This window comes from Sceloporus occidentalis, unplaced genomic scaffold (genome assembly GCF_023333645.1).
Source record: "Sceloporus occidentalis isolate IW3139 unplaced genomic scaffold, rSceOcc1.0.p SCAF_89, whole genome shotgun sequence".
In the NCBI taxonomy this organism is placed as follows: domain Eukaryota; kingdom Metazoa; phylum Chordata; class Lepidosauria; order Squamata; family Phrynosomatidae; genus Sceloporus; species Sceloporus occidentalis.
The window spans coordinates 2,819,542-2,843,434 of record NW_028317069.1 but is presented as its reverse complement, the minus strand read 5'-3'; the positions used below and the strand labels follow the sequence as shown (position 1 = coordinate 2,843,434).

Sequence of the window (23,893 nt, the reverse complement as noted above, 5' to 3'; positions counted from 1 at the left end):
ACAGAACATATTTGCATGGTGCTTTTGAAGTAATTAAATCCAGCATAGTAAAATATGATCATTTTCATAGTTAAATCAAAGACGTTTAGATCAATTTATTAGCTCAAAATAACAAACTGGAACAGTACATTATGTCATACACCAGCCTTAAGAGTTAGAAAAGCCACCTGAGATTCTGGGGTCGGACAGCTCAGATGATAACAATGCCTCTGTTTTTTGCCTCTGTCTGATTTTTGTTACGATTTATCCAATAAGATCTGGGAATACTTCTTACTTCTGGAAGACCCTCCAAAGTAACCACAAATTGTCAGTAAATTAGTACATTTTAACATATCTTTGTGTGATGCCCCAAGTGCGGACTTGAGCTTTGCTCCCGTTCAAAATAAGCTCCAGGAAAGATGACTGTTCCAATAATTTTGACACTCTCACAAAGATTAGGCTCTAACTCTTTATTTTAAGATATGATAATGTTTGTACATTTTTCTGTCCCTCAAATTATACAAATATTTTACCAGTTTTCTAAAACTTTTTTATGTTAACACCACCACAACACCACCACTAATTTAACAAATCATCTACAGGACCAAATATTTTTAAACATGATTTTAGTATTGAAACATTATTTTCTCTGGTTAATCATTAATGTTTTTCTTCATTGGGTCTTTTGTAATATTCTGTTGTAACAGTATATTTGTTCTACTTTGTAGATTTTATCATTTCGGCACTGAAATAAATAAAAAGAAAAAAGGGATTTAGTGACATTTTATCCAAACAATATTACAATTGTCTTTGAAAGGGCTTGATGAGCCGTAATACTCACAGAACACGTATGTAGCATTGAACCCTTTAAATGTTTTTGATTGATCACTACGAAACTGAATCATCATGAAATTTCCGGATGAGACCAAAGGAGCCAGGGATCTAGTGCCACAGTATGTCCCCATCAGTGGGGAGCTGCTATCTGCTCCGTTATAAACCTTCACATAGTCGTATCGGCAAAATCCGAACATACCAGACTCCAAGACAAACTCATTAAATGTCAGAGAAATCTAAAGGAACAAAACAGAATACAATATAATTATGACCAAAGACAACACCTTGTATTGCAAATCAAGTTTTTAATGTCTTAAGCACAATATTATGCTTGACTTGGATTCACTGGTATTTCAGATGAAGAGAATTCATCAGCATGAAAACATTATGTGGGTATAAATAGTTTTATATATATATTGACCTCGTATTTTTTACAATTAAATTTAATCACTTATGATTTTCTTATAGTATTTCACATTCCTCAGAGTAATACACTTGATGCCATGTGTGAAATAGCCAAGAATGAAGTACTTTTTCTCAGGGACAACTCCCTATGTTCGCTGAATTGAGAATTGACCAAAGCTGGGTCTCCACTGGGTCCATTCAAACTAACTACAACATCTGTCATCTCAAAATCAGGGATTTCTCGTGTTTTAGGTTGTAGATGGATCAAACCAACAGAGTTTCAGTGAATTTCATACGAAAAAAAGTCAGTTTTCTTACAGCAGAAATGCTTTTGACTTGATAAAGTGAAGACTCCCAAAAGTTTGTCATTACAAAATACTGCTAGCCCAGTAAAAAAGGTATCACAAAATTCCGCAACATTCTGTTACCTTGCATGTACATCATAGACCATACCAAGTCAATATGTTACCTTATAGCCTTCAGGAGCTGTGATTTTCCAGTTACAGTCCATATTGACTGAGTAGCCGTTGGGGTATCCAGGAGAGGTGAAGTTCTTTGTTGGTGCATAGAAAGCCCCTCCACATTGTACTAGAGCAGAAATATTTAAATAGAGACACGTTAGAGGTCATAATATGTCAGGTCACCTGCATCTAGTCGTGCTTTCTGTGTGCGTTAATTTATTTGATCATATTAGGTAAGAACATCTATATAGTTACATTGATGGAGTTACCTGAGCTGTACGTAGCTTTAAAGCCGGTGGCAGTGGTGTCACCATCACTAACAAACTCAATAAGCATCTGGGAAGTGGAAGAGATTATCGGTGGGATCAGTCCTGCACCACACGCTCTGTCCACTAACACAGGGGATGTCTTGATGGGACCGTCGTAAATTTTAATGTAGTCAGAGGCACAGTCTTGAGAGGACTGGACATCAAAGGCGTTAAACTGCAGAGAAACCTGTAAAGAAATTATAAATGGATTTGTGTCTAATTTTAGAAGTAAAGAACATGGACTATTTTGTTTTTTCTTATATCGGGCATTATTCAAGTGTAACAAGTTGGTAAATCGTGGTAGAGAAGCTCATATTAGGTTTCAAGAAATATTAGGATTTTTCTACTACTAGGACCATGCCAACATGTGGATAAATTCAACATTAAAAGCAGTAAGTAGGTTCAAAGTAGAAATCTGAACCTTTAGTTTCAAATAAGATTTCTGACTTATAACAAAATACATTGAATGTACAATCATGTTTGTGCAATTCCACACCTGACCAGATGGGGTTCTAATTAACCAAACAGAGCTTGAGTTATTGGGATAAACAGAGGGGTAATTGGCTGAGGTCACAGTCCCACTGGCCGTATTGAGCAATGTTCCCCAAACACCTGAAAAAGCAAAAAACAAATTGTTTAGCATACATAGAGTGACATTTTGGTGTATTTATCTCATGTGGACTCTAGCTAGACATTCACAGCCATTGTGTACTCACCACACTCATACAGTCTGTTAATTTTTGAAACATCCAGAGGACTCAATCCACTTCTTTGTCCAATGGGTACGGATCGATCAGGCTTGGGTATGATAGTAGCTTGTCCCGATGTGTTACTGAAAGCAGTACTGAGACAAACGAGAGCATAAAGTGTCTTAAGGGTCTAAAAATGGGATAAGTAGGGGGCATGATGGTCAACCCCAATGGTCTAAATTAAGAAACAGCCAAACATTTCACATTCTACAGCATATTATTCCATTGAGCCTTATCTTTAAAATGTGAATTGCTTGGGAGTTCAATGGAACAATATGCTTCAGACAATAGGTACACCACATGGCGACCACCAGTACTTTTTTAATAGTCAAACACATACAGTTTGGTTTATTACCTGGGATAATGCATCACTGAGCCGTAGTCATATTCTAGACCCAGGTTATTGGAATCTTCTTTTTTGAAGTTGATCAAGTTTTCTGCGACAAGATATAGAATTTAATGTGTGTTTCCAAGGCAACCAGTGGAGCAATCTGTCTGGTAAATGGATGCAGCATTACAGAGCTTAATGGGTATGTATTCCAGCATTGTTACCTGATGAGATGTACTGAGTCATGACAGTCACGTAGCCATCACGGTCACTCCTTGACTGCTCGTGGTAAAAGCCGAGGTTATGGTTCAGCTCGTGTTGAATGGTCCCTCTGGACAAGCAACCATCATTAAGATACGTTGTCTGGCCACCTCCAATTCTGCCCACATAGGCGCCACAGCTAGAAAAACAAAAAATGGACAGTGAGGAGTGATTACTTGCACAGTGGTACAGGTGTTTCCTAAACAATAATCAAATTATTATATTTTAATGGAAATGTAATGATTTTACATCAAAATGCTTCAAAATGTGTGAATGATGTACTAAAATACTATATTTTTTAGATGTTTATATTAAATTCTTCACATTGGGTATGAGCAACACTATAAGACTGTGATAATACTCATATTTAAACAAAGGGAAGAATGCACTCAACGTCTGTGAATATGGAACCTTGCAATATAATTCCATTTAATCAGAGCATTTACTAAATTAGTTTATATATATTACGTAGCTCTTACCCCCCTGCTTTCACAATGTTGAGGTAGTTACTCTGGGTTGACCGAGGAACAAAACGCACGCAGGTCAAGGTTTCGTACTCTTGCATGGAGCTCCGAAACAAAGCCATCTCCTGCTCAGCTGGGGAGAAGGTAGTGAGCTTCATCAGTAAATTAATTTGAAATATACATGATTTATATCATCTAGGGGGAAAAAAATCAACTTACTGTAATCAGGGGAAAGGTTATAAGCCACAACAACTGTCCCATCTGCAGATTTTGGCCAAAGGCAGCCTTTACACTTAGTTGCACTTCGACCACGGGGGCTTATGAGGATGTCTCCCTCGACCATCGGCTCCTTAATGCCTGGAAGAAGCACGGGGAAAGAAAAGCCCATCACCTTTGACTCCATTCACTTTACCCTCTCTTACATAGATCTTTATCCTTATGTGACTACAGACCCTATTTATTATTTAACAAAGTTGAGTCCTGAATTTGAAAACTAGACTTGGTAGATTGACTTTGATTCAATTCCCTTTTTTCATTTTAAACAATCTTCCTGTTCTACCGATTTAAATCAATTTGTTAATATTAAAGGAATTGTCTACCTAGTAGTTTTTAAGAGAGTGGCAAAAAAACATTAACCGGGAGTTTTTCTCTAATAGAAATTCTTTTTTCAGGAGACAAGATCAACAAATCTGAATTTCCGATCAATCAGACGTAGAAAGCCTTGTTTCATGTAGTTAATACTTTTTTCACATAGCTACGCCTATGGACCCTTCAGAATTTTTTCCAGCCCCACAAAATACATGTCTAGAGAGAGGTATTTCTATAAAATAATTTCCTCTTTTGGTATTATCAGTATCCTTCACATGCAATTGTGAACATATTGAACATAAAATTTCTTATTCATGCGTCCTTTTATATGATTTCTGTTATGTTGAATGTCGGTACCTTTGTTTTGCTCAATAATCGTGCTGAAAACATCTCGATCTTCTTTTACGTTGTTATCCTCTGTAAAAATATCAACATTAGGCAGACGGTAAGCATCTTCTTTATGGAACTAAATCGTATTAACAATAGTAAATTTTCCTCTTACCTTAAAAATTGAAACTAAATTCTGTTTTTGTTTTTTTTTATTATTTGGATGTTCTTTTACGTTCCATTAAACCAAAAAAAATTGAAATCCATAAAATCATAATCAACGAGACATAATATAAATCTAGAACAGGTGCGTAAATCATCATTCTTCGACTTAATAATACATTCTAAGCCCCATCATCATAAGGCTGTAGTACTTTGTTTTGGATGATTTCATTTTATTTTAGCAAAGATTGTAGGTAACATGATTTCTTTTTTGCAATATGACCTAGAAGCCTTTCTTACCTGGATTTGATTTTGATAATGACTTTAGAACGTCCAGGGTGTTTGTATCTTTGTCTGTTAAAAATCAGCAAAGGTGATTTAGTGGAGAAGTGAAGAAGACAAAAAACAAAGAATTGGAGAGAGAGAGAGAGAGAGAGAGAGAGAGAGAGATAGAAAGATACTTTCTAAGAATATAGCTTACCAAATAATTCCATTCCAGGTAAATAAACCTGCAAAAGTCACATTGTTTTGTTTAAGTTTAATATATGATCAATATGGAGAATTGCAGTCAGTATCAATGTTGGGTGAACCAGTTATTTTAACAAATATTTCATGGTTCTGTGTATATGAAATCTATATCTCAGCATCTCACCTGTAAATTTCCTGGTAAAGGAACATTCATTCCAAGCCCTATCATACAGGCCAGCAGAATGAATGGGATTCTCTTGTCCATCTTGACTTCTGATGAAGTAGACTATTCTTTCTTCTACGTCTCACTGTGTCTATAGTTCAACCCAATCCCAGGTCCAGTTTATATCCAAAATCTTACAAAGTTTCAACCAATCAGTAGCCAGAGTCATAAGTAAATGGATGTGACTCAAGGAGATGCTCCAGGACCATATCATGGTCGTTATATGAGAAGAATTGATGATTATTACAGGGACAGGAGACAGCTTTAATTATAAATTATTCTCACCTGTAATGGTCCCTTTTTACTTTGGTTACAAACAAGGAGGTAATATTTATTATGTATGTTTCAATAAAAATAGTTTTTAATTGTCTGCCTGGACAGATATCGTACATTCCCTTTTTTATTTTATTGTGTCTAATTTAATTTATACAGCTGTATGATTTTACCTCTTTAAATGTTGTAGTTGTGAAATGTTCAATTCTACGCTATACCTGACCATCTTCATCTGTTTACTTTTTAAGACTTCTTATTATAAAGTTTTGTGGGGTTTTTTTTCAAATCTATAAATTTGGAATATAAATACGAAGTGGGTTTGCCCTTAAACTAACGTGTCCACTTCCAACCATTAATAAAATAAAGCCATGTTTGTACTATCAGGAAAAGTCTAGTTCTTCTAGATATTACTTGGCAGCATTGATCATAAAATAGTTAACAGCTTTCCCTGTTCACATGCCCTTGTATAACCATTAAAAAAAAAATCAGTTTATTCTATTGAATTAACCAAAATTATCATAATTTTGGCCTGGGAATATTGGCAAAGCTTGGTTAAACTTGGTGGATAGATATTTTAGATATATTCTATTCATGCCTGTTGACTTGACTGCTGGCTGCTCTCACATAAGGATAGCCATGACCTTTAAGATACAATACATGTCTCTTTTATGCATGGGGAAACCCAGTCTTGGTGGGTTCTGCTAAACCGAATTATCTGAGAGTCTGCGCTAGTGACGTGACACTCGTTTTCCTGCCCACTATAAATAAGGTTGGACTGTTTCTGTTGTTTTTGTATCCCCGGCCATAATTTTTATGCAGGGAGTGGGTTTTCCCTCATCAGATTCAGATAGGCCTGAAATAGGGACATGGCTGGCTATGCTCTCTAGTTTATTTATAATTCTAAGTTGCAGAGATGAACAATGGTCTAGGTGTTTTGTTTTACTCCTTTTCTGTTCCTAATATTGTACTTTCTACAGATGGAATTTCATCTTGCATTTTACCAAACTGTGGACATCTCTTGAAAATGGCAAATGTGATAGAGTATTGAAAAATAGGAATTATTCTACCAAAATGATTGTTGTAATGGAATGTTACGTGACACTACATCCAGTAGATGTTAAGGTATGACTAAAATGGGTTATTATAACAATCACTGTGTTGCCCTTTACGCCTGTTTGTAAATGATGAATGTGTTCAAAAAGGATTTGCATAAATGGATTATACACCTGGCGAAACAAAAGGGAAAATGAAATTATAGGATGTTAAACCTGCGATGGATTTTCACATGTGAAATATATAACTTGAATGAATTTAGATGATTTAGCTTTTTTATTCTTTCTGTTTAAAGTTTATTAAAAGTTTTTTGTTTTTTTTCTGTCGAATTGATGACAGCGATATGGCAATAAGTGATTAGAAACATAACAACCATTCACAGCATTGAGATATCAACATTATAAATGAGTGTTTCTGTGTTTCATTGACTTTTTCGGTGGACGACCAGCTTGTACCAAACTAGCAGGTATGAGTACTTTGGAAACTACCAGATGAGGCACTATCATGTCAAAGAATAAGCAGCTTAATAGGTCCACAATAAATTTATGGGGCTCCAATTAGAGCATTGCCTTTGTAAACTTTTTTTCGACTCTGGAGTAAAAAAAATATTATATGTGTCGAATGATTTAATATTCTTAAGTTCCAGTTTGTCAAAAAGATGAGCCTTTTTGGTGAAAACCTAGAGCCATCCCTGTCTTGAGGTACAACCATATGCAGCTGAACCCGTACCATAATACAAGTATGAGAAATACACTATATGGACAAAAGTATTAAGTCATCTGATAATTAAGCCAACAGGGATTTTAATGATTTCACATTAAAAATACATAGACATTAATATGTAGTTGGTTCCCTTTTGCAGCTTTAACAACATCCACTCTTCTGGGAAGGCTTTCCACAAGTGTTTCTGTGGGAATTTGTTCATCACAAAGGTGCTCGGTGGGGTTGAGGTCAGGACTCTGGACAGGCCGATTATGGTCTTCCACAGCATACTCATCCAACTATTTCATAATGGAAACTCATTCCATTCCATGATATTAATGCCAGTGGAAGGTTGTAACTCTTCAGCTATGGAAAATCTAGGAGGGATAAAGGTTCATGAACTGACTTATTGCTAGGGTGGAATCCTATTACAGTACCACGCTTGAACCCAAATATTTGTAAATGCCAATATGGCTAGGCATTTCCCTCTGCCTCCTCGTGCACAGTGTATAAGCAGCCTTGGTTTCACCGCAGACACATGACGTAACGTGACCCTGAAACAGTTTTGTCTTCCCATGCCGGTTCACAATAGTTTAGAAAGGGCCCTCTATCATACGAGGAGACAGGAAGATGGAGTCTCATCGGGCCTCCAAGAGTCACAGGCCTAACCCTGTGGTTACTCCAGTGAGGAGAACCTTTCTGAAAACTACGAGTTCTAAGAGTCCATTATCTTTGGGGATGCTGGCCGAAACTATGGATTTTGGAACCAGGAGAGTAGCTGTGTCAGGATTCCACCCTGTCAGCCAGGATTCTGTATTTATTTTACTTCGTGTCATATAAGCGGCAGCCCCTAGAGGCCTCCTGTGTGTACACAGTACCCTGTAGGCTAACGTGCAGACCAGCTGCCTCTGCTTACCTGGGTGTAACCCTTCTTACGCTGGAGCACCCAGACCTAATCAGTACAACCAGCTGAGCCTCGTTGACAGGACTGAGCCTGCCTGCCCTTCAGTCAGGGCCTGACTTTGCATTGAAGTGATGGGACTGTGTTGCTCTGGCCCTGTACCTGATCCTGCTTTGTACCTGATCCTACCTTCAGCCCGTAGGTATCCGTACGCAGTGGAATCCGCACGTGGTGAATCCAGCCAGCAAAACGGTAGTGCTGGTTGCCAGCGGTCGCTATTTAAGGTGGTTTCGAGAAGTTCCTGAAGGTTAAGATATCCTATCCTTGATTAAAGAAGAAACGTCTGGGGATTTCGGCTTCTCACTCCATCCCCTGTGTGTTCCTGCCTTGTGCCCTTTCAAGAGGGCTTCCTGCCTTGTGCCCTCTCAAGTGGGCTTCCTCCTTTGTGTCCTTTCAAGTGGGCTTCCTGGCTTGTGCCCTGTCCAGTGGGCTCCCTGCCTTGTGCCCTTTCAAGTGAGCTTCCTGCCTTGTGCCCTTTCAAGTGGGCTTCTTGCCTTGTGCCCTTTCAAGTGGGCTTCCTGCCTTGTGCCCTGTCCAGAGAGCTTCTTGCCATATATACGTTTTTCTTGCTAAGAGACTTTTTAACCTGTATTTGTTTGTCCTGCCATATTATACATTACATAGCATTACCTGGAATTCTGCCTGTGGTGTATTCCTTTGTGCCTGTCTGACTTATCCTTCGTTTACTATGCATTGCTGTGTGCAGACAGAACCCCAGGTATCCCCTGTAAGGAGGCTCCTACCCAACCCGATTACCCGGGCCCTGACAAGCTGCCTCGGTGTAAAAAGTGATAAAATATTATGAAACAATTTGACTTGTCCACCACTTCTTATAATATATGACATCCCAGATAAAAACACTTGGTTAATAATAAAACAACTTATACTCGGAATAAGAGCTAAGTGTAATTTTAGAACATCTTTCTAGTGTCCAACACAGAGGTCTAGAACACGGTTGACATTCTTGGTGGAAGAAGCCAAATGGGTAATTATTTACAATGATTGTGAGTGTGCCAGCTGCAGTTTAAGGTTGATTTAAGTAAAATAATGGAAGTGAGATGTAAATTTCCGAAGGCAGAATATAGTATTAGGGGTACCGTGCCTCCAACGCTAACAGAAGAGTGGGACTAGGAAGTATTTATTTCTGAGGATTTAAAGGCAAGCAGGTAATACAACAAAGTGGTGGGGAAAAGCAAGAAGGGTTCTGGGTTGTATACCAAGAGGAATTAGAAGCAGAAAGATAGAAGAGGTTATGCCACTTTACAGATCTTTGTAGAGTATTGTTCTGGAGAGAGTTCAGAGAAGTTATGTAGTCCTGGTGGCTAACATAACCCTTTGGTCTCTTGCACACCCTGCATCCCTTTCTGGTGTGTATCATTGCTCAAGCCACCTGGCTGTGTCCATTAAAGGGGAGATCAAGTGTGAAAAGTGCCATTTTCTCCAATAATTTCCATCCAGCTCTACTCTGACCTATCTATGATTGGGTTAAACTGATGTTTCATCTCCAGGATGCTTCAATTCCCTCACTGGATCAATCTCTACCACTTCTACTAGAAGACAATTTAATGTATCCACCAAACTGACTTATATGCTTTTTGTAGAGCCCAAGTCATGAACATCTGTTCATTTGATTCTCATTAATGATAATTCTTCATACAAGTTCATGCAAGTTGCAGCTTTGAATATAAAATTGGATATTTGAGCATTACTCTGTCCAAATATATATTTTTTAATTTAATAATCTAAGACAAACACACGCCAAATATTTATTTAAACATACTTTATTAATGAAGCAAAAGTTTACTTGAGATACCCAGTAAATCACAAACAAATCACAACAAATCAATATTAGTGTTTGATTTTTTAAATTATTGCTATTGAAGAAAAAATTGTGTGGGTCCTCTACAAAATTCTGTTGTAACAATAGCTTTCTTCTACTCCATATACTTTATTACTTTGGCACTGAAATAAATAAAAATAGAAAATGGAATTAGTGACATTTTATGTAAAAAAACCCCCACACAATTACATACTTCTTTGAAAGGGCTGGATGAGCCGTAATACTCACAGAACACGTATGTAGCATTGAACCCTTTAAATGTTTTTGTTTGATCACTACGAAACTGAATCATCATGAAATTTCCGGATGAGACCAAAGGAGCCAGGGTTCTAGTGCCACAGTATGCCCCCATCAGTGGGGAGCTGCTATCTGCTCCGTTATAAACTTTCACATAGTCGTATCGGCAAAATCCGAACACACCAGACTCCAAGACAAACTCATTAAATGTCAGAGAAATCTAAAGGAACAAAACAGAATACAATATAATTATGACCAAAGACAACACCTTGTATTGCAAATCAAGTTTTTAATGTCTTAAGCACAATATTATGCTTGACTTGGATTCACTGGTATTTCAGATGAAGAGAATTCATCAGCATGAAAACATTATGTGGGTATAAATAGTTTTATATATATATTGACCTCGTATTTTTTACAATTAAATTTAATCACTTATGATTTTCTTATAGTATTTCACATTCCTCAGAGTAATACACTTGATGCCATGTGTGAAATAGCCAAGAATGAAGTACTTTTTCTCAGGGACAACTCCCTATGTTCGCTGAATTGAGAATTGACCAAAGCTGGGTCTCCACTGGGTCCATTCAAACTAACTACAACATCTGTCATCTCAAAATCAGGGATTTCTCGTGTTTTAGTTTGTAGATGGATCAAACCAACAGAGTTTCAGTGAATTTCATACGAAAAAAAGTCAGTTTTCTTACAGCAGAAATGCTTTTGACTTGATAAAGTGAAGACTCCCAAAAGTTTGTCATTACAAAATACTGCTAGCCCAGTAAAAAAGGTATCACAAAATTCCGCAACATTCTGTTACCTTGCATGTACATCATAGACCATACCAAGTCAATATGTTACCTTATAGCCTTCAGGAGCTGTGATTTTCCAGTTACAGTCCATATTGACTGAGTAGCCGTTGGGGTATCCAGGAGAGGTGAAGTTCTTTGTTGGTGCATAGAAAGCCCCTCCACATTGTACTAGAGCAGAAATATTTAAATAGAGACACGTTAGAGGTCATAATATGTCAGGTCACCTGCATCTAGTCGTGCTTTCTGTGTGCGTTAATTTATTTGATCATATTAGGTAAGAACATCTATATAGTTACATTGATGGAGTTACCTGAGCTGTACGTAGCTTTAAAGCCGGTGGCAGTGGTGTCACCATCACTAACAAACTCAATAAGCATCTGGGAAGTGGAAGAGATTATCGGTGGGATCAGTCCTGCACCACACGCTCTGTCCACTAACACAGGGGATGTCTTGATGGGACCGTCGTAAATTTTAATGTAGTCAGAGGCACAGTCTTGAGAGGACTGGACATCAAAGGCGTTAAACTGCAGAGAAACCTGTAAAGAAATTATAAATGGATTTGTGTCTAATTTTAGAAGTAAAGAACATGGACTATTTTGTTTTTTCTTATATCGGGCATTATTCAAGTGTAACAAGTTGGTAAATCGTGGTAGAGAAGCTCATATTAGGTTTCAAGAAATATTAGGATTTTTCTACTACTAGGACCATGCCAACATGTGGATAAATTCAACATTAAAAGCAGTAAGTAGGTTCAAAGTAGAAATCTGAACCTTTAGTTTCAAATAAGATTTCTGACTTATAACAAAATACATTGAATGTACAATCATGTTTGTGCAATTCCACACCTGACCAGATGGGGTTCTAATTAACCAAACAGAGCTTGAGTTATTGGGATAAACAGAGGGGTAATTGGCTGAGGTCACAGTCCCACTGGCCGTATTGAGCAATGTTCCCCAAACACCTGAAAAAGCAAAAAACAAATTGTTTAGCATACATAGAGTGACATTTTGGTGTATTTATCTCATGTGGACTCTAGCTAGACATTCACAGCCATTGTGTACTCACCACACTCATACAGTCTGTTAATTTTTGAAACATCCAGAGGACTCAATCCACTTCTTTGTCCAATGGGTACGGATCGATCAGGCTTGGGTATGATAGTAGCTTGTCCCGATGTGTTACTGAAAGCAGTACTGAGACAAACGAGAGCATAAAGTGTCTTAAGGGTCTAAAAATGGGATAAGTAGGGGGCATGATGGTCAACCCCAATGGTCTAAATTAAGAAACAGCCAAACATTTCACATTCTACAGCATATTATTCCATTGAGCCTTATCTTTAAAATGTGAATTGCTTGGGAGTTCAATGGAACAATATGCTTCAGACAATAGGTACACCACATGGCGACCACCAGTACTTTTTTAATAGTCAAACACATACAGTTTGGTTTATTACCTGGGATAATGCATCACTGAGCCGTAGTCATATTCTAGACCCAGGTTATTGGAATCTTCTTTTTTGAAGTTGATCAAGTTTTCTGCGACAAGATATAGAATTTAATGTGTGTTTCCAAGGCAACCAGTGGAGCAATCTGTCTGGTAAATGGATGCAGCATTACAGAGCTTAATGGGTATGTATTCCAGCATTGTTACCTGATGAGATGTACTGAGTCATGACAGTCACGTAGCCATCACGGTCACTCCTTGACTGCTCGTGGTAAAAGCCGAGGTTATGGTTCAGCTCGTGTTGAATGGTCCCTCTGGACAAGCAACCATCATTAAGATACGTTGTCTGGCCACCTCCAATTCTGCCCACATAGGCGCCACAGCTAGAAAAACCAAAAATGGACAGTGAGGAGTGATTACTTGCACAGTGGTACAGGTGTTTCCTAAACAATAATCAAATTATTATATTTTAATGGAAATGTAATGATTTTACATCAAAATGCTTCAAAATGTGTGAATGATGTACTAAAATACTATATTTTTTAGATGTTTACATTAAATTCTTCACATTGGGTATGAGCAACACTATAAGACTGTGATAATACTCATATTTAAACAAAGGGAAGAATGCACTCAACGTCTGTGAATATGGAACCTTGCAATATAATTCCATTTAATCAGAGCATTTACTAAATTAGTTTATATATATTACGTAGCTCTTACCCCCCTGCTTTCACAATGTTGAGGTAGTTACTCTGGGTTGACCGAGGAACAAAACGCACGCAGGTCAAGGTTTCGTACTCTTGCATGGAGCTCCGAAACAAAGCCATCTCCTGCTCAGCTGGGGAGAAGGTAGTGAGCTTCATCAGTAAATTAATTTGAAATATACATGATTTATATCATCTAGGGGGAAAAAAATCAACTTACTGTAATCAGGGGAAAGGTTATAAGCCACAACAACTGTCCCATCTGCAGATTTTGGCCAAAGGCAGCCTTTACACTTAGTTGCACTTCGACCACGGGGGCTTATGAGGATGTCTCCCTCGACCATCGGCTCCTTAATGCCTGGAAGAAGCACGGGGAAAGAAAAGCCCATCACCTTTGACTCCATTCACTTTACCCTCTCTTACATAGATCTTTATCCTTATGTGACTACAGACCCTATTTATTATTTAACAAAGTTGAGTCCTGAATTTGAAAACTAGACTTGGTAGATTGACTTTGATTCAATTCCCTTTTTTCATTTTAAACAATCTTCCTGTTCTACCGATTTAAATCAATTTGTTAATATTAAAGGAATTGTCTACCTAGTAGTTTTTAAGAGAGTGGCAAAAAAACATTAACCGGGAGTTTTTCTCTAATAGAAATTCTTTTTTCAGGAGACAAGATCAACAAATCTGAATTTCCGATCAATCAGACGTAGAAAGCCTTGTTTCATGTAGTTAATACTTTTTTCACATAGCTACGCCTATGGACCCTTCAGAATTTTTTCCAGCCCCACAAAATACATGTCTAGAGAGAGGTATTTCTATAAAATAATTTCCTCTTTTGGTATTATCAGTATCCTTCACATGCAATTGTGAACATATTGAACATAAAATTTCTTATTCATGCGTCCTTTTATATGATTTCTGTTATGTTGAATGTCGGTACCTTTGTTTTGCTCAATAATCGTGCTGAAAACATCTCGATCTTCTTTTACGTTGTTATCCTCTGTAAAAATATCAACATTAGGCAGACGGTAAGCATCTTCTTTATGGAACTAAATCGTATTAACAATAGTAAATTTTCCTCTTACCATAAAAATTTAAACTAAATTCTGTTTTTTTTTTTTTTTATTATTTGGATGTTCTTTTACGTTCCATTAAACCAAAAAAAATTGAAATCCATAAAATCATAATCAACGAGACATAATATAAATCTAGAACAGGTGCGTAAATCATCATTCTTCGACTTAATAATACATTCTAAGCCCCATCATCATAAGGCTGTAGTACTTTGTTTTGGATGATTTCATTTTATTTTAGCAAAGATTGTAGGTAACATGATTTCTTTTTTGCAATATGACCTAGAAGCCTTTCTTACCTGGATTTGATTTTGATAATGACTTTAGAACGTCCAGGGTGTTTGTATCTTTGTCTGTTAAAAATCAGCAAAGGTGATTTAGTGGAGAAGTGAAGAAGACAAAAAAAAAAGAATTGGAGAGAGAGAGAGAGAGAGAGAGAGAGATAGAAAGATACTTTCTAAGAATATAGCTTACCAAATAATTCCATTCCAGGTAAATAAACCTGCAAAAGTCACATTGTTTTGTTTAAGTTTAATATATGATCAATATGGAGAATTGCAGTCAGTATCAATGTTGGGTGAACCAGTTATTTTAACAAATATTTCATGGTTCTGTGTATATGAAATCTATATCTCAGCATCTCACCTGTAAATTTCCTGGTAAAGGAACATTCATTCCAAGCCCTATCATACAGGCCAGCAGAATGAATGGGATTCTCTTGTCCATCTTGACTTCTGATGAAGTAGACTATTCTTTCTTCTACGTCTCACTGTGTCTATAGTTCAACCCAATCCCAGGTCCAGTTTATATCCAAAATCTTACAAAGTTTCAACCAATCAGTAGCCAGAGTCATAAGTAAATGGATGTGACTCAAGGAGATGCTCCAGGACCATATCATGGTCGTTATATGAGAAGAATTGATGATTATTACAGGGACAGGAGACAGCTTTAATTATAAATTATTCTCACCTGTAATGGTCCCTTTTTACTTTGGTTACAAACAAGGAGGTAATATTTATTATGTATGTTTCAATAAAAATAGTTTTTAATTGTCTGCCTGGACAGATATCGTACATTCCCTTTTTTATTTTATTGTGTCTAATTTAATTTATACAGCTGTATGATTTTACCTCTTTAAATGTTGTAGTTGTGAAATGTTCAATTCTACGCTATACCTGACCATCTTCATCTGTTTACTTTTTAAGACTTCTTATTATAAAGTTTTGTGGGGGGTTTTTTCAAATCTATAAATTTGGAATATAAATACGAAGTGGGTTTGCCCTTAAACTAACGTGTCCACTTCCAACCATTAATAAAATAAAGCCATGTTTGTACTATCAGGAAAAGTCTAGTTCTTCTAGATATTACTTGGCAGCATTGATCATAAAATAGTTAACAGCTTTCCCTGTTCACATGCCCTTGTATAACCATTAAAAAAAAAATCAGTTTATTCTATTGAATTAACCAAAATTATCATAATTTTGGCCTGGGAATATTGGCAAAGCTTGGTTAAACTTGGTGGATAGATATTTTAGATATATTCTATTCATGCCTGTTGACTTGACTGCTGGCTGCTCTCACATAAGGATAGCCATGACCTTTAAGATACAATACATGCCTCTTTTATGCATGGGGAAACCCAGTCTTGGTGGGTTCTGCTAAACCGAATTATCTGAGAGTCTGCGCTAGTGACGTGACACTCGTTTTCCTGCCCACTATAAATAAGGTTGGACTGTTTCTGTTGTTTTTGTATCCCCGGCCATAATTTTTATGCAGGGAGTGGGTTTTCCCTCATCAGATTCAGATAGGCCTGAAATAGGGACATGGCTGGCTATGCTCTCTAGTTTATTTATAATTCTAAGTTGCAGAGATGAACAATGGTCTAGGTGTTTTGTTTTACTCCTTTTCTGTTCCTAATATTGTACTTTCTACAGATGGAATTTCATCTTGCATTTTACCAAACTGTGGACATCTCTTGAAAATGGCAAATGTGATAGAGTATTGAAAAATAGGAATTATTCTACCAAAATGATTGTTGTAATGGAATGTTACGTGACACTACATCCAGTAGATGTTAAGGTATGACTAAAATGGGTTATTATAACAATCACTGTGTTGCCCTTTACGCCTGTTTGTAAATGATGAATGTGTTCAAAAAGGATTTGCATAAATGGATTATACACCTGGCGAAACAAAAGGGAAAATGAAATTATAGGATGTTAAACCTGCGATGGATTTTCACATGTGAAATATATAACTTGAATGAATTTAGATGATTTAGCTTTTTTATTCTTTCTGTTTAAAGTTTATTAAAAGTTTTTTGTTTTTTTTCTGTCGAATTGATGACAGCGATATGGCAATAAGTGATTAGAAACATAACAACCATTCACAGCATTGAGATATCAACATTATAAATGAGTGTTTCTGTGTTTCATTGACTTTTTCGGTGGACGACCAGCTTGTACCAAACTAGCAGGTATGAGTACTTTGGAAACTACCAGATGAGGCACTATCATGTCAAAGAATAAGCAGCTTAATAGGTCCACAATAAATTTATGGGGCTCCAATTAGAGCATTGCCTTTGTAAACTTTTTTTCGACTCTGGAGTAAAAAAAATATTATATGTGTCGAATGATTTAATATTCTTAAGTTCCAGTTTGTCAAAAAGATGAGCCTTTTTGGTGAAAACCTAGAGCCATCCCTGTCTTGAGGTACAACCATATGCAGCTGAACCCGTACCATAATACAAGTATGAGAAATACACTATATGGACAAAAGTATTAAGTCATCTGATAATTAAGCCAACAGGGATTTTAATGATTTCACATTAAAAATACATAGACATTAATATGTAGTTGGTTCCCTTTTGCAGCTTTAACAACATCCACTCTTCTGGGAAGGCTTTCCACAAGTGTTTCTGTGGGAATTTGTTCATCACAAAGGTGCTCGGTGGGGTTGAGGTCAGGACTCTGGACAGGCCGATTATGGTCTTCCACAGCATACTCATCCAACTATTTCATAATGGAAACTCATTCCATTCCATGATATTAATGCCAGTGGAAGGTTGTAACTCTTCAGCTATGGAAAATCTAGGAGGGATAAAGGTTCATGAACTGACTTATTGCTAGGGTGGAATCCTATTACAGTACCACGCTTGAACCCAAATATTTGTAAATGCCAATATGGCTAGGCATTTCCCTCTGCCTCCTCGTGCACAGTGTATAAGCAGCCTTGGTTTCACCGCAGACACATGACGTAACGTGACCCTGAAACAGTTTTGTCTTCCCATGCCGGTTCACAATAGTTTAGAAAGGGCCCTCTATCATACGAGGAGACAGGAAGATGGAGTCTCATCGGGCCTCCAAGAGGCACAGGCCTAACCCTGTGGTTACTCCAGTGAGGAGAACCTTTCTGAAAACTACGAGTTCTAAGAGTCCATTATCTTTGGGGATGCTGGCCGAAACTATGGATTTTGGAACCAGGAGAGTAGCTGTGTCAGGATTCCACCCTGTCAGCCAGGATTCTGTATTTATTTTACTTCGTGTCATATAAGCAGCAGCCCCTAGAGGCCTCCTGTGTGTACACAGTACCCTGTAGGCTAACGTGCAGACCAGCTGCCTCTGCTTACCTGGGTGTAACCCTTCTTACGCTGGAGCACCCAGACCTAATCAGTACAACCAGCTGAGCCTCGTTGACAGGACTGAGCCTGCCTGCCCTTCAGTCAGGGCCTGACTTTGTATTGAAGTGATGGGACTGTGTTGCTCTGGCCCTGTACCTGATCCTGCTTTGTACCTGATCCTACCTTCAGCCCGTAGGTATCCGTACGCAGTGGAATCCGCACGTGGTGAATCCAGCCAGCAAAACGGTAGTGCTGGTTGCCAGCGGTCGCTATTTAAGGTGGTTTCGAGAAGTTCCTGAAGGTTAAGATATCCTATCCTTGATTAAAGAAGAAACGTCTGGGGATTTCGGCTTCTCACTCCATCCCCTGTGTGTTCCTGCCTTGTGCCCTTTCAAGAGGGCTTCCTGCCTTGTGCCCTCTCAAGTGGGCTTCCTCCTTTGTGTCCTTTCAAGTGGGCTTCCTGGCTTGTGCCCTGTCCAGTGGGCTCCCTGCCTTGTGCCCTTTCAAGTGAGCTTCCTGCCTTGTGCCCTTTCAAGTGGGCTTCTTGCCTTGTGCCCTTTCAAGTGGGCTTCCTGCCTTGTGCCCTGTCCAGAGAGCTTCTTGCCATATATACGTTTTTCTTGCTAAGAGACTTTTTAACCTGTATTTGTTTGTCCTGCCATATTATACAATACATAGCATTACCTGGAATTCTGCCTGTGGTGTATTCCTTTGTGCCTGTCTGACTTATCCTTCGTTTACTATGCATTGCTGTGTGCAGACAGAACCCCAGGTATCCCCTGTAAGGAGGCTCCTACCCAACCCGATTACCCGGGCCCTGACAAGCTGCCTCGGTGTAAAAAGTGATAAAATATTATGAAACAATTTGACTTGTCCACCACTTCTTATAATATATGACATCCCAGATAAGAAAACTAGATTTTTTAAAAACACTTGGTTAATAATAAAACAACTTATACTCGGAATAAGAGCTAAGTGTAATTTTAGAACATCTTTCTAGTGTCCAACACAGAGGTCTAGAACACGGTTGACATTCTTGGTGGAAGAAGCCAAATGGGTAATTATTTACAATGATTGTGAGTGTGCCAGCTGCAGTTTAAGGTTGATTTAAGTAAAATAATGGAAGTGAGATGTAAATTTCCGAAGGCAGAATATAGTATTAGGGGTACCGTGCCTCCAACGCTAACAGAAGAGTGGGACTAGGAAGTATTTATTTCTGAGGATTTAAAGGCAAGCAGGTAATACAACAAAGTGGTGGGGAAAAGCAAGAAGGGTTCTGGGTTGTATACCAAGAGGAATTAGAAGCAGAAAGATAGAAGAGGTTATGCCACTTTACAGATCTTTGTAGAGTATTGTTCTGGAGAGAGTTCAGAGAAGTTATGTAGTCCTGGTGGCTAACATAACCCTTTGGTCTCTTGCACACCCTGCATCCCTTTCTGGTGTGTATCATTGCTCAAGCCACCTGGCTGTGTCCATTAAAGGGGAGATCAAGTGTGAAAAGTGCCATTTTCTCCAATAATTTCCATCCAGCTCTACTCTGACCTATCTATGATTGGGTTAAACTGATGTTTCATCTCCAGGATGCTTCAATTCCCTCACTGGATCAATCTCTACCACTTCTACTAGAAGACAATTTAATGTATCCACCAAACTGACTTATATGCTTTTTGTAGAGCCCAAGTCATGAACATCTGTTCATTTGATTCTCATTAATGATAATTCTTCATACAAGTTCATGCAAGTTGCAGCTTTGAATATAAAATTGGATATTTGAGCATTACTCTGTCCAAATATATATTTTTTAATTTAATAATCTAAGACAAACACACGCCAAATATTTATTTAAACATACTTTATTAATGAAGCAAAAGTTTACTTGAGATACCCAGTAAATCACAAACAAATCACAACAAATCAATATTAGTGTTTGATTTTTTAAATTATTGCTATTGAAGAAAAAATTGTGTGGGTCCTCTACAAAATTCTGTTGTAACAATAGCTTTCTTCTACTCCATATACTTTATTACTTTGGCACTGAAATAAATAAAAATAGAAAATGGAATTAGTGACATTTTATGTAAAAAAAACCCCACACAATTACATACTTCTTTGAAAGGGCTGGATGAGCCGTAATACTCACAGAACACGTATGTAGCATTGAACCCTTTAAATGTTTTTGTTTGATCACTACGAAACTGAATCATCATGAAATTTCCGGATGAGACCGAAGGAGCCAGGGATCTAGTGCCACAGTATGCCCCCATCAGTGGGGAGCTGCTATCTGCTCCGTTATAAACTTTCACATAGTCGTATCGGCAAAATCCGAACACACCAGACTCCAAGACAAACTCATTAAATGTCAGAGAAATCTAAAGGAACAAAACAGAATACAATATAATTATGACCAAAGACAACACCTTGTATTGCAAATCAAGTTTTTAATGTCTTAAGCACAATATTATGCTTGACTTGGATTCACTGGTATTTCAAATGAAGAGAATTCATCAGCAGGAAACAGTTTCAGTAAATTCCATATGAGAAAAAGTCAGTTTTCTTACATTATAGATCATAGTAATGCATGTAGTAATGTAGCCGAAATGCTTTTGACTTGATAAAGTGAAGACTCCCAAAAGTTTGTCATTACAAAATACTGCTAGCCCAGTAAAAAAGGTATCACAAAATTCCGCAACATTCTGTTACCTTGCATGTACATCATAGACCATACCAAGTCAATATGTTACCTTATAGCCTTCAGGAGCTGTGATTTTCCAGTTGCAGTCCATATTGACTGAGTAGCCGTTGGGGTATCCAGGAGAGGTGAAGTTCTTTGTTGGTGCATAGAAAGCCCCTCCACATTGTACTAGAGCAGAAATATTTAAATAGAGACACGTTAGAGGTCATAATATGTCAGGTCACCTGCATCTAGTCGTGCTTTCTGTGTGCGTTAATTTATTTGATCATATTAGGTAAGAACATCTATATAGTTACATTGATGGAGTTACCTGAGCTGTACGTAGCTTTAAAGCCGGTGGCAGTGGTGTCACCATCACTAACAAACTCAATAAGCATCTGGGAAGTGGAAGAGATTATCGGTGGGATCAGTCCTGCACCACACGCTCTGTCCACTAACACAGGGGATGTCTTGATGGGACCGTCGTAAATTTTAATGTAGTCAGAGGCACAGTCTTGAGAGGACTGGACATCAAAGGCGTTAAACTGCAGAGAAACCTGTAAAGAAATTATAAATGGATTTGTGTCTAATTTTAGAAGTAAAGAACATGGACTATTTTGTTTTTTCTTATATCGGGCATTATTCAAGTGTAACAAGTTGGTAAATCGTGGTAGAGAAGCTCATATTAGGTTTCAAGAAATATTAGGATTTTTCTACTACTAGGACCATGCCAACATGTGGATAAATTCAACATTAAAAGCAGTAAGTAGGTTCAAAGTATCTTAGAAATCTGAACCTTTAGTTTCAAATAAGATTTCTGACTTATAACAAAATACATTGAATGTACAATCATGTTTGTGCAATTCCACACCTGACCAGATGGGGTTCTAATTAACCAAACAGAGCTTGAGTTATTGGGATAAACAGAGGGGTAATTGGCTGAGGTCACAGTCCCACTGGCCTTATTGAGCAATGTTCCCCAAACACCTGAAAAAGCAAAAAACAAATTGTTTAGCATACATAGAGTGACATTTTGGTGTATTTATCTCATGTGGACTCTAGCTAGACATTCACAGCCATTGTGTACTCACCACACTCATACAGTCTGTTAATTTTTGAAACATCCAGAGGACTCAATCCACTTCTTTGTCCAATGGGTACGGATGGATCAGGCTTGGGTATGATAGTAGCTTGTCCCGATGTGTTACTGAAAGCAGTACTGAGACAAAAGAGAGCATAAAGTGTCTTAAGGGTCTAAAAATGGGATAAGTAGGGGGCATGATGGTCAACCACATTCTACAGCATATTATTCCATTGAGCCTTATCTTTAAAATGTGAATTGCTTGGGAGTTCAATGGAACAATATGCTTCAGACAATAGGTACACCACATGGCGACCACCAGTACTTTTTTAATAGTCAAACACATACAGTTTGGTTTATTACCTGGGATAATGCATCACTGAGCCGTAGTCATATTCTAGACCCAGGTTATTGGAATCTTCTTTTTTGAAGTTGATCAAGTTTTCTGCGACAAGATATAGAATTTAATGTGTGTTTCCAAGGCAACCAGTGGAGCAATCTGTCTGGTAAATGGATGCAGCATTACAGAGCTTAATGGGTATGTATTCCAGCATTGTTACCTGATGAGATGTACTGAGTCATGACAGTCACGTAGCCATCACGGTCACTCCTTGACTGCTCGTGGTAAAAGCCGAGGTTATGGTTCAGCTCGTGTTGAATGGTCCCTCTGGACAAGCAACCATCATTAAGATACGTTGTCTGGCCACCTCCAATTCTGCCCACATAGGCGCCACAGCTAGAAAAACAAAAAATGGACAGTGAGGAGTGATTACTTGCACAGTGGTACAGGTGTTTCCTAAACAATAATCAAATTATTATATTTTAATTTGGAAATGTAATGATTTTACATCAAAATGCTTCAAAATGTGTGAATGATGTACTAAAATACTATATTTTTTAGATGTTTACATTAAATTCTTCACATTGGGTATGAGCAACACTATAAGACTGTGATAATACTCATATTTAAACAAAGGGAAGAATGCACTCAACGTCTGTGAATATGGAACCTTGCAATATAATTCCATTTAATCAGAGCATTTACTAAATTAGTTTATATATATTACGTAGCTCTTACCCCCCTGCTTTCACAATGTTGAGGTAGTTACTCTGGGTTGACCGAGGAACAAAACGCACGCAGGTCAAGGTTTCGTACTCTTGCATGGAGCTCCGAAACAAAGCCATCTCCTGCTCAGCTGGGGAGAAGGTAGTGAGCTTCATCAGTAAATTAATTTGAAATATACATGATTTATATCATCTAGGGGAAAATAAATCAACTTACTGTAATCAGGGGAAAGGTTATAAGCCACAACAACTGTCCCATCTGCAGATTTTGGCCAAAGGCAGCCTTTACACTTAGTTGCACTTCGACCACGGGGGCTTATGAGGATGTCTCCCTCGACCATCGGCTCCTTAATGCCTGGAAGAAGCACGGGGAAAGAAAAGCCCATCACCTTTGACTCCATTCACTTTACCCTCTCTTACATAGATCTTTATCCTTATGTGACTACAGACCCTATTTATTATTTAACAAAGTTGAGTCCTGAATTTGAAAACTAGACTTGGTAGATTGACTTTGATTCAATTCCCTTTTTTCATTTTAAACAATCTTCCTGTTCTACCGATTTAAATCAATTTGTTAATATTAAAGGAATTGTCTACCTAGTAGTTTTTAAGAGAGTGGCAAAAAAACATTAACCGGGAGTTTTTCTCTAATAGAAATTCTTTTTTCAGGAGACAAGATCAACAAATCTGAATTTCCGATCAATCAGACGTAGAAAGCCTTGTTTCATGTAGTTAATACTTTTTTCACATAGATACGCCTATGGACCCTTCAGAATTTTTTCCAGCCCCACAAAAT

At 37.8% G+C, this 23,893-nt stretch overlaps 3 protein-coding genes across 3 annotated transcripts; all 3 read right to left on the bottom strand.

The window, feature by feature from the left end:
- Positions 1–752: 752 nt before the first annotated feature.
- On the bottom strand, positions 753–4,132 carry LOC149284711 (embryonic protein UVS.2-like). Its single transcript, XM_089496331.1, has 9 exons — positions 4,009–4,132; positions 3,805–3,922; positions 3,289–3,464; positions 3,089–3,173; positions 2,704–2,828; positions 2,484–2,599; positions 1,949–2,174; positions 1,688–1,806; positions 753–1,049 (listed from the first exon to the last, which is right to left on the bottom strand). Exons 1-9 carry the CDS (start codon positions 4,130–4,132, stop codon positions 753–755), a joined length of 1,386 nt encoding a protein of 461 aa, XP_089352457.1.
- A 516-nt stretch (positions 4,133–4,648) lies between these two features.
- On the bottom strand, positions 4,649–13,926 carry LOC149284710 (embryonic protein UVS.2-like). The gene is made up of 10 exons (XM_089496330.1): positions 13,803–13,926; positions 13,599–13,716; positions 13,083–13,258; positions 12,883–12,967; positions 12,498–12,622; positions 12,278–12,393; positions 11,743–11,968; positions 11,482–11,600; positions 10,580–10,843; positions 4,649–4,843 (listed from the first exon to the last, which is right to left on the bottom strand). The coding sequence occupies exons 1-10, from the start codon at positions 13,924–13,926 to the stop codon at positions 4,649–4,651; spliced, it is 1,548 nt and encodes a 515-aa protein (XP_089352456.1).
- A 516-nt stretch (positions 13,927–14,442) lies between these two features.
- LOC149284709 (embryonic protein UVS.2-like) lies at positions 14,443–23,438 on the bottom strand. Its single transcript, XM_089496329.1, has 10 exons — positions 23,315–23,438; positions 23,111–23,228; positions 22,593–22,768; positions 22,393–22,477; positions 22,043–22,167; positions 21,823–21,938; positions 21,283–21,508; positions 21,022–21,140; positions 20,386–20,649; positions 14,443–14,637 (listed from the first exon to the last, which is right to left on the bottom strand). The coding sequence occupies exons 1-10, from the start codon at positions 23,436–23,438 to the stop codon at positions 14,443–14,445; spliced, it is 1,548 nt and encodes a 515-aa protein (XP_089352455.1).
- Between the last annotated feature and the right edge of the window lie 455 nt (positions 23,439–23,893).